Source organism: Mastomys coucha, unplaced genomic scaffold, assembly GCF_008632895.1.
Source record: "Mastomys coucha isolate ucsf_1 unplaced genomic scaffold, UCSF_Mcou_1 pScaffold23, whole genome shotgun sequence".
Lineage (NCBI taxonomy): Eukaryota > Metazoa > Chordata > Mammalia > Rodentia > Muridae > Mastomys > Mastomys coucha.
The window spans coordinates 107975052-107986653 of NW_022196906.1; the positions used below are offsets into that span (position 1 = coordinate 107975052).

The 11602-nt window shown below is 48.7% G+C and overlaps 1 protein-coding gene across 1 annotated transcript in view; it reads right to left on the minus strand.

The window, feature by feature from the left end:
• The window catches only part of Fbxl2 (F-box and leucine rich repeat protein 2), a 53762-nt gene extending 46119 nt beyond the window's left edge, over nucleotides 1–7643 (minus strand). Inside the window, exon 1 of the mRNA XM_031345992.1 lies at nucleotides 7553–7643. Coding sequence (XP_031201852.1) covers nucleotides 7553–7555 — 3 coding nt within the window. The 5' untranslated portion in view covers nucleotides 7556–7643. The remainder of the gene's footprint in view (nucleotides 1–7552) is intronic.
• Between the last annotated feature and the right edge of the window lie 3959 nt (nucleotides 7644–11602).

Here is an 11602-nt window from a genome sequence, read left to right on the forward strand (position 1 = left end):
CTGCTGCACCCCCTGTGGGTCACACCAACATCCATGCTATCACATTAGCAACCCCCGGACTGCTGCACCACCTGTGGGTCACACCAACATCCATGGTGTCACATTAGCAACCCCCAGACTGCTGCACCCCCTGTGGGTCACACCAACATCCATGCTATCACATTAGCAACCCCCGGACTGCTGCACGACCTGTGGGTCACACCAACATCCATGTTGTCACATTAGCAACCCCCAGACTGCTGCACCACCTGTGGGTCACACCAACATCCATGGTGTCACATTAGCAAACCCCAGACTGCTGCACCCCCTGTGGGTCACACCAACATCCATGCTATCACATTAGCAACCCCCGGACTGCTGCACGACCTGTGGGTCAAACCAACATCCATGGTGTCACATTAGCAACCCCCGGACTGCTGCGGCCTGTGGGTCACACCAACATCCATGGTGTCACATTAGCAACCCCCGGACTGCTGCGGCCTGTGGGTCACATCAACATCCAAGTCTTAACCTCGAGTTTGTGCACAAATGTGAGGGACCCAAAATAGCTAAAATAGACTTGAAAAAGAAAAAGTTGGAGAACTCAAACTCCCTGATTTTATCCTTTACTCTGGCCAGGCACAGGAGCATGTCCCATCTCAGTGGCTGCAGGGCTTGATGCAGGGCAATCACTTGAGTCCAGACTGACAGACAGACAGACACACACACACACTCAAATAAATATAACTAAAATACTTTAATGTGTTATTTTTTAAAATTCTTTTTCAAGCTTATATGACTCTGTGTGTGCTGCTCTGGATGAAAATGACCCCCACAGGCTCAGGGAGTGGCACTATTGGGAGATGTGGCACTATTGGGAGATGTGGCCTTGTTGGAGGAAGTGGGTCACTGGGTGTGGGCTTTGGAGTTTCCAAAGTCCAACCCAGGCCCGGTGTCTCTCTTTCTGCTGTCTGCGATCCAGATGTAGAACTCTCAGCTGCTTCTCCAGCACCATGTCTGCCTGTTATGCTGCCATGCTTGCACCAAATGTCTGAAGTGTAAGCCCTAATTAAATGCGTTCCTTATAAGAGTTGCCATGGTTTTGGTGTCTCTTCACAGCAATAGAAACCCTAAGACAGTGTACACACATGCAATTGTGTGCAGTGCCCACAGAGTCCAGAAGAGGGCATCGGATCACCTAGAACTGGAATTACAGGCAGTTGTGAGCAGACATGGGTGCTGGGAACTGAACTCATGTCCTCCAAAGGAGCAACCTTAACTAGTGAGTCATCTCTCCACTCCTAATTTTAAACTTATTTATAAAGCTATAGTTCCTGAAACACTGAAGTCCTGGCATAATTGAGGACATATAGAAGTGAACTGTAGTGAGAGAGAAACTTGGTCTCTTTAAAAACACACTTACATTATGGGAATATACTTGGGTCTTAATCCCAGGTATGGGCTACAGGGCGGGGGTGGGGGGACTGCCTCAGATTGTCCATAGCAGCTGACTATGATTTGTCTCATGCTCTGGCAGGGGAGTGATTCTGCTGGCTGAAGATTGTTTGCACTTGCAATTCTGCAGACTCTCGAGGAGAAGGTGTAAAAATGCCTGAGCTCTGAGAGAGGCACTGGCTGCTGCTCCCCCTGCTGCTGGGCTTTGTCAAGTGGTCCTGAGCAAGGAGAAAACAAGGGGAGCTGCCCCGAGGAAACTGATGCCCCTGTCAGCAGGAAGTAATCTAAAGAGATCTTTGCCCATTTCCCCTCTAACCTTTCTCATCTACCTAGTTTTGGGGGGCCAGAAGGGATTGGGGTGGAGATACAAAGGGTATCATTTAGAAATGAAAAGGAGATGGATGTGGTGGCACACACTCCAGGAACCCCAGCACTTCAAAGGCAGAGACAGAGGCAGGAGGACTGCCACAGTTTGAAGCCACGCTATCATATAATGGGAGTTCCCAGGGAACTCCTATTATAAAGGAGACCTCAAAGGAGCAGGGGTGGTGACCACAGAGGTGACAGAGATAGACACAGAAAAAGATGAGTAGTCATGGATACTGCATACAGCTTGTAAGGCATCCTGGGACACACAATGGGCCACTCCACAAGGAAAAGGCAGGCCAGCACTGGGGAGAGGCACGGTGGGTAAACACACCTGCTCCGCAATCGTGAGGGTCTGAGTTCAAATCCCCGGCACCCACATTTAAAAAAAAAAGCGTGGCTGAGCATGCCGGCTGAGCATACCGGCAACCCAAGCACTGGGGAGAATGCGCAGTGTTGGAGGCAGGAGCTTACTGACTAGCTGGCTGGGCTGAAATGGTAAGTTTCAGGTTCAGTGTAAGACCCTGACTCAAGGCAAGAGTGACAGATGAAGACATCCAGCACCCTGCTCTGGCCTCTACATGCACAGACATGTGTACCCTCACACACATGTGCTCGGCTCATGACACAACTCACATATAGGAGTCACCAGTGGAAGAACTGGCAAAGGAGCCGGAGCTGATGGCATACGCCTCTAGTCCCAGCTACGTGGGAAGATGAGGCAGAAGTATTCACTTGAATCATGATTTTCGAGACCAGTCTGGGTAACAGAGTAAGGCCATCTCATAAAATAAAGGGTGTGCCCCAGGTGACAGAGTGGTTGTCTCGTGCAAAAGATGGGAAGGAAAGGTCTGGGCATTGTGGCATTGAGGCTATTCTCACCTACACAACAAGCTTAAGGCTGCCTGTGATATTCAAGACACTGTGCACATGCGCACACACATGCACACATACACAGAGAGAGACAGAGAGAGAGAGGGAGAGAGAGAGAGAGAGAGAGAAAGAGAGAGAGAGAGAAAGAGAGAGAAAGAGAGAGAGAGAGAGAGAAAGAGAGAGAGAGAGAGAGAGAGAACCTAAAATGGTAACATACACTTTTGACCCCAGGTTCTTGGGAAGTGGAAGTCGGTGGATCTGTAAGTTCAAGGCCAGTTTGTTCTACATGTAAGACTCCGTCCCAACAAACAACAGAACTTCACACCTCACAACTGCCTGTTAACTCCAGCTCCAGGAGACCCAATGTTCTTGTCGGGCCTTCTTGAGCATCCACCCTTATGTGCACATACCCACACAGAAACATACAGCACAGAATTCAAAATAAATCGCAAAAGCTGGGCAGTGGTGGGGCAAGCCTTTAATCCCAGCACTTGGAGGCGGAGGCAGGTGGATCTCTGTGAGTTCCAAGACAGCCTGGTCTACAGAGCCATTTCCAGGGTGCCCAGGGCTACACAGAAAAACCCTGTCTTGAGAAACCAATCAATCAATCTCAAAACAACAAACAAACAAGCAAAACCAAGCAGGCTGTGGCTGGGGCAGTCGAGAGTCTTATCAGGGAACCACTACTGTTCTGACTGGAGAAGGGAGCCCATCAGATTCCCTTCCTAAAACTTTTGTTCATGCCACAGATTGGCACTGTCAGCTTTGGTCAGTCACAGGGACTCATTTTTGCAGTGGACAGCAATTACTGCAGAGTCATACCTGGTTAGACTGCTGGGAATAGCTGACTGCTGAAAGCTGAACCCTAAAAAGGACACTGATGTCACCCCCACCAATGTTCAAGGAATGTGGTGGAGAAGAAGGAAGGAACTGGGGGGTGGGGCTGTGAATGGCATCTTCTGAGCAGGAGAGAGACTGCACTTCTGGAGCTTTGGGCCAGGGTGACTGTCTAGACACACAGAGCCTACAGAAGACAGGCCATCGTAGAGCAGAGAGCGAGCCACGGCCGTTCTCACACACAGTCACATAAATAACTGTAAACAAAACCAAAACTAATCCTGCAATGTGTCCTCACAATCCCCGCAGCTTGTCAGAGAGAGGAGTGGGAAGGAATTGGTCTTCCTCTGGCTCGGTTGACAAGCATTGAAATTCTTCTTAAGTTTTAGAGGAAGAAGGATGGCTGAGAGCCACCACGTGGGTGCTGGGAACCTAACCCAGGTCCTACGCAGGAACAGCAAGGATCCTAACCACTGGCCCATCTATCCAGACCCCAAGCATTGAACTTACTGAGTCCTTGCTTTTATTTTACTTATATGTATATATACATTTGTATGAACATGTGTCATGTGTGTGCAATGCCCAAGAAGGCTAGGAAGGAGCAACAGATCCCCTAAAACTGGAGTTATAGGCAATCATAGCTGTCCTACAGTGCTGAGAACCAAACCCAAGGCCTCTAATTTTTTTCATTTATTCTTTTTTATTCTCTGTACATATAGGTGTTTTGCCGCCACATATGTCTGTGTACCACTTACAAACCTGGTGCCTGCAGAGACCAGAAAAAGGTGTCCGATCCCCTGGAAACAGAGTTACAGATGGCTGTGAGCAGCCATGTGGGTGCTGGGAATTGAACCTGGGTCCTCTGGAAGAGAAGCCAGTGCTCCTAATCACTGAGCCATCTTTCCAGCCCCTCTTGTGAGATTCTTGATCTTAATGTAGCACATACTTCAGTCTGGAAAAGGCTCTGGTGTGGGGGTTAAAGTTGTCGCTGAATTCAAATCCTTTCTTGGCCCCTGACCTGTGTATGACTCTGTGACTAGGTAAAGCACGTGCTCAGTCCACCACACCTGTGTTATAATGTGCATCTCATGGGGAAGGCGCAAAGGGGTGGGAGTTCAATGGGATCAGCCCAACCGAGTGGAAAGGTGCCGTGAGAGTGGCTGAGATTATTCTTCATATGATCCGCATCAGGAACAGAAATCCAGACTCCATCATGCCCAGTCAGCCCAGAGATCTCATCGTGTAAGCCTCTCTGTCTCGGCCTGTCTCAGCCAGCACTCTTCCCCCTCCAGGTGCTGGGGATTTTGTGCCTTGGGCTTGCCAGGCAGCTGCTCTGCCACTGAGCTACATCCCAGGCCCCTTTCACCGTGGGACAAGATCTCTCGAAATTACCCAAGTTGGCCTTCAACGTAAGACCTTTCTTCCATAGCCTGTGTCAGGAGCCTATGTGCCAGAAATCCTGGTACCCAGGAGGCTGAGGCAGGAGAATCACCAAAAATTTGAAGCCCAGCTAGCCTACATAGTGAGTTCTAGACCAGCCAGGGGCCATTTAAAAAAAATCTGTCTGAAAAGGTAGAAACAAAAACCTACAAGCGCGCAGCTGGCAAAGTGCTTATCAGATAGGTCTGAGGACCTGTGCTTGACCCTGAACACACATAAAACAAACAACCAAAACCCCAAGTGTGCTTTAACCCCAGCAGAGGAGAGAGGTGACCTCTGGGGCTCACTGGCTGGCCAGCCAAGACTAATTGGTGAGTTTCAGGTTCAGATAGAGACTCAGATTAAAACAAAACAAAACAAAACAGGTAGCTGAGGCACAACACTCAAGGATGGCCTCTGATCTACACACACACACACCTGCACACACACCCAGAAAGGCCAAAGAAGGAAAAGAAAGAGAGAAAGAAAGAAGAAAGGAAGAAAGAGAGAAAGAAAAACTGTAATACAAAGAGGAAAACTATCACCAAATATTGCAATTTGAAGTTTCCCCCACATTCATGCTTCCCACACCTGTAACCAGACCCGATTATAGACAAAATCAGAAAGTGGATGCAAAATAAGTAGAGACATCAGGCAGAATGAACTAAAATGGGAAAAACATGTTGATATGACATACAATTTAAAAAATAAACTTATCTTATAAGCTAAAATAAAGAACAACAAAACTCACTGGCAACAAGATAAGATATTCTAACACTTAAGGTGTTCCAAATGAACTAAATAAACTAACCCCTGGATGTCTGTAATCGGCAACCGAAGAAAATTAGGAAGACTAGTAAGATGAGATGAGGAGGAGAAAGAGGAATTGGGGGAGTGGGACTAAAAAAGAAAGCAAGAAGAAGAGAGCAATTAAAAAAAAACAAAAATACTGTATTATCCCGAGCACCAAATGGCACTGTATAAATCATCATTTCTGTGGCCCACAACAAGCAGATGCCGAGTCCTGAACGCAAACTGAGGTGCCCGACAAACTCCCAGAGCGGTCCTAGGCAGAAGTGCAGACACATCCAGGAGCCTGTGAGCACTGATCCCTTCCCTTTGCTAAAGGGAAGAACACAGACAGAGTCGGAGACGCCCAGGCTTGCCCACTCTGCAGACGACAGCACTTAAGCCAAGGCTGAGAACTAGATGCAAACCACTCCAGAAGGCTCAGAACCAAAGCATCCAAACAAGAAAGAAGCCTCTCTCTTCTACGACACAGCATCTCCACAGGGGAACACAGAACGCTCTACAGCACAGCCCACTCGTGTGCAACCTCAGTGACGCGGAAGCCATGGGTGGGAGACTGAGGAGCTCCAGCATAGCCACATCAGGAAGTCCAGGTTCAGAGAGCGGCCCCCTCAGTGAGAGGTGAAGAGAGATGGAGAAAGACAATCACTGACCTCTGACCTCTGGACCTCACACCTGTGCCTGCACACACACACACACACACACACACACACATACACACACACACACACACACACACGGCGCACTCGCGCCAAGCAAATCTCCATCTAATCACTCATGGCTAATACTCATTTTTTTCCCCTTACATTATTTATATGGAGGACGTGCCTTGTACAGAGGTCGGAGGATAATTTACAGGACTCTTTGCTTCCAACTCTCGTGGGTCAGGGGTAGAAAACTCAGGTCATCAGGATTGGCAACAAGTGCCTTTCCCTCCTGAACCATCTCACCGGACCTCTAGATATGTGTTTCTTAAAATTAGGCACGTCTCTATTAGCTAACCCTCAAATATCCTATCCCCAGGGAGTGTCACAAACCAGGGAGCCCACTTCTCTTCTGGATGGGGGCCTCTCAAGAAATCACGCCTTAACCTTGCCCATTACAGGCCCCCACACTGGCCAAGTCACTTAAGGCTTCAAACAAGAAGTTAATGCAGGCCAGGTGGCATGCCCACAGCCTGTCAAGTTTATTGAGCAAAGCTAACGGCTAATGTAAGGCGTTTACAATGTACTAATGGCAGATTCATTAAATCTCTCACTGAGAGTGCAGCACTCAGGAAAGGAAAAAAAAAAAAGTCCAGTTCAATGCGCTCTATTTTTATAAAAGGGGTGAAAGGGTATCTCCGAAGCCACCCATTAAATCCCGTCGTGCTGGGAGCCCCGTCAGGACGTAGAACTTGAAACAAATGCATGGTTCAGTATTGACATCATTGCATAAAAGCTGCCTTTAGTTCGCTGCCTGAAGTGTGTGGCTCTGGGTATCTATGTAACCACACCCTCTGGTGGCTTCCCGGGCACGCTCGGGACGAACAGCGTCACGGCGTCCGGGTGGTCCACCGAGTGGAGGTCCCGGGTGTGCCTCAGAGAGCACAGCGTCCCGGTGCCCCCTGGCATCCAGGACCTGAGGACCTGGGTTCTCAGCACCGATCTCACCAGCCTTGCCCTGCCCTGCCCTGCCCTGCCCTGCCGGGCCTCATCCGACCCGGCCTCTGCCCTGCCCTGCCCCGCCCAGCAGCCTTGGCTCTCTCTTCTCTGCGCCCTCCCCTAGGCGCCCAGCATCTCCGCTGCCCCGCGGGCGCGGGCCTCAGACTCACCATGGTCGCGAGCGCGCCCACAACCTGAAGTCACACGGCGCCGGCGACGCCCGTTGTCCTGGTGACGCCAGCCCGGCGCCCCGCCCAGGCCTCAAGGTGGGCTCGGAGACGGCCATTGGCCCGCGTCTGCCACGTGATCCGTAGGCGCGCCCTTCGGCCCGCCCACCTCTCCTTGCCCCAGCTCTGAGGAGGGGGCTGGCTGCCCTGGTGCTTCACACCTGGTCCTTTCCCATCACCACAGCATCACCTTGACGCCCTTGTAACCGACAGGTGTCTCAGATATGCACTGGTCAGAGCAAGAGATCTTTGCGGATTCTCTTTATTAAAACAAACAAACAAACAAACAAGGGGCTGGAGAGATGGCTCAGTGGTTAAGAGCAATGACAGCCCCTCCAGAAGTCCTGAGTTCAATTCCCAGCAACCACATGGTGACTCACAACCATCTGTAATAGGATCTGGTACCCTCTTCTGTTGTGTCTGAAGAGAATGGCAGTGTACTCATATATATAAAATAAAAAGAAACAAACAACAACAAAACCCTAAATTGCTGGAGCTAGGGATGTGACTTTTAGTTGGTGGCCCTCTTGCCTCTGGTGCATGAAGCACTGGGTTCCGTCCCCAGCGCCACATAATCCTAGCAAGTTGCTGCACACCTGTAACCTCGGCATGGGGAGGGGAAACCTGGAGGACCAGAAGGGTCATCCTTAGCTACCTAGCGAGCTCGAGGTCAGTCTGGGATATATGAGACCTTGTCTTGAAAAACAAAAACAAAAACAAAAACAAAAACAAAACAAATACCAATCACCCAGGATGGCATTCAATTGTTGAGGCCATTTTAAGGGGCCAATGAATATGATCGCAATAAATACCAGCGCCTGAAATGGTCACGACTGCCATTCTAATGTATTTGCTTGTATGCTTCCAATCAAATACATACTGAAGCATGCATTTATTCTATAAGCTACTTCCTTCACTTAAAAATTATTATCCTTAAGCTGGTGCGAAGTGGCTAAGGTGGAATCCTAAGTACTTGGGAGACTGAGGCAGGAGGATCCCTTGAGTTAGGAGTTCAAATCTAGACTGATCAATAGAGAGAGACACCCATGTTAAACACATAAACACATTTATATGTGTGGTCTTTGTAGATCTTTTACTGATGTAGCTTAATAAGCATAGATTCTAATTTAGTAAATCAGACACCAATTTGTTGGGTTTTTTTTTTAATGTGGTTGAATAAAATCTAGACACCCTCAGATCCAGCCCATCAACCTGATAGAGAAGAAATATTTAGTATGGGAATGAGGCTCAGCTGGTGGAGCGCTTGCCTAGCATGCAGGAAACCTGGGTTTGATCAACAATGCTGCAGGAAACTTGCATGCTGATATCTAAGATAGGGTTTACTGCTGTGAACAGACACCATGACCAAGGTAACTCTTATAAAGGCAAACATTTAACTGGGGCTGGCTTACAGTTTCAGAGGTTCAGCCCATTACCATCATGGCAGGAAGCATGGCACGTGCAGGCAGGAGCTGAGAGTTCTACATCTTGACCCAAAAGGCAACAGAAAAAGACCATGTCTTCCAGCCTCGAGATCTGGATCAAAGGCATGTTATCGTCCAGCTTCAAGATTCAGATCACAGGTGTGAGCTCTCCATGTCTGGATTGACGTTGACTCCAGATAGACTCAGGTTGACAACCACGAACAGCCATCACAGATGCTCAAGAACAATAGGTCAAAGGTTCAAGGTTACCCTCCTTGCTACACGGGGAAATCTGAAGCCAGTTTAGGCTCCATGAGACCCTATCTCAAAACTAACTAATAAAAATCAACAATTGCCCTGACATCTCCCCTGCGGTGCCTGGTAGACGCCACTGGCCTTACTTTTCCAAGGTTCTTGCTCCCCAGTCTTTCCAACCCCAGCAGACACTCCTAGTGTGGCCTGGTGGCTCAGAATGAATTGTTATTGATGTCCCCCTTTTTTCCCTTTTGATCTCGATTTCCATTAACAAACCTTCTCAAGTTTGTCTTTAAAAAACATGAGGGTGTGGTGGTGCATGCCCTTAATCCCAGCATTTGGGAGACAGAGATGAGAGGACCTCTGTGAGCTTGACGCCAGCCTGGTCTACATAGTGAGTTCCAGGATGGCCAGGGATATATAGAGAAACACTGTTTCACAAAAAATAAATAAATAAAATAAAACAAAAACTTGTCTTCAAGGGCTGGGGGGATGGTTGGGGCCATCAAGTGCTTGTTGCACAGACATGAAGGCATGAGCGTGGTCTCTAGGACAGGTATTCAAGAGAGAAAAAGGAGCTGGGCAGTGGTGGCGCTGGAGACCTTGTCTTAGAAAACAAGGTGAATGGTGCCTGAGGACCACTCAAAGGTGTCCTCTTGCCTTCACATGTAGCGCATACACGTGTGTGCAGATATACACATGTAGACCCCATGTGCACACACCCCACACACACTATCCATAGAACTGCAGCTACAGACATAGTGTATGTATATATAATCTTGAAATCTATTTTTTCATCTTATTCTCCTCCTAAATCACCATCATCCCCTGCCTAACTTTGTCTCTTTGTGCTACGGTTTGATCATCTGTGTCCAAAACTCGTGTGCACACTGAGTGCAGGGACGGTGGCCGAGAGGGGCTTCTTTTGTGATGGGAAACAGTTAGCACAGAGATCCGTGAATTAGTCCAGGTGCTGAGAACAAGTGACTTCTGCTCAGCCCTAAACAGGACCAGGGGACACTAGGAAGAAAGAGTAGAGATTGCAAGAACCAGAGGACGGGGAGAAGGTCTGTGAAACACTGTCTTCTACACATGGCCACTGTCACCAGGGACACACAGCAGCTGTGGCTTCCTGCACAGACAGGAAAGTAGGAGGGGCTAGTTGTGAGGAAATAGGGGATAAGAGAGTAATGTGGGACGAGTATGACAATACAGCATGTGTGTATGTGTGTGCAGGTGTGTGTCTGTGCGCATGTGTGAAATTGCCAGAAAATTAAAATTTTAAAAATGAAATAAAGCGTTAATGGGCCCTGCCCTCCTGCCCTGAATTAGCACTTTTATAAAAGGCCTTGTTGTGTCAGGGAAATGTTAGTGATCCCCAAAAACACACATAGGAGTTGATCTGATGCAACTCACAGCAGGGTCTTTATTCTATTCAAGCTAGCTCGGCCCCACCCTACCCCACCCCACCAACGCAGGATGGCTTTGGTGGTGGGGGAGCCCCAAATGTCTATCAGGGCAAGGCTTCATAGTAAGCAACAAGCAGGGAGTACATGTGCAAGCATCTAATTGGAAAGCTGCTGTGGCCTTTAACATAATTGGCTGGTGCTGGGAGTCATGTCATAAACTTAACGTCTGCTCCCCTCTGCATTGGTGGTCGTTAGGCAGGGGGTGGGCTTGTAACCGGGGGTACAGGTTTGTTGGGGGAATAACCTGGAGACGCTGGTCTTGTTGATGGTGTAACCTGGAAACTCTGGTCTTATTGGGGATTAGCCTAGAGACTGGACCTAGGCTCGGGTTTTGTTGGGGGGCAACTTGGAGACTGATGCTAGGTTCAAATGTAGGTCAGGTTCTCTAAAATGGAGTCTGAGCCTAAAAGACTTGGCATCTCGCCAGGCAGTGGTGGCACACGCCTTTAATCCCAGCACTTGGGAGGCAGAGGCAGGTGGATTTCTGAGTTCGAGGCCAACCTGGTCTACAGAGTGAGTTCCAGGACAGTATACAGAGAACTGTCTCGAAAAACCAAAAAAAAAAAAAAAAAAGTGAGGATACAATGTCCATTTTGGAGAAGGAAGAGACATCTTGGGCTCGGGGAGCAGTCCTCACTGGAAACTGAAGCTGCCTGGGCCTCAGTCTGGACCTTCCCAGCCTCAAAACCATAAGAAACATCTTTCTACTTCTTATAAATGAGCCAGCCTGTGGTATTCTGCCACAGCAGCAAGAATACACTAGCACACTGTGCCCACCCATCTTCCCTCTGCTCGGCCACACAATGGTAGGGTGTCAGTTGCTTCTCAGGCATTTAGGACATACA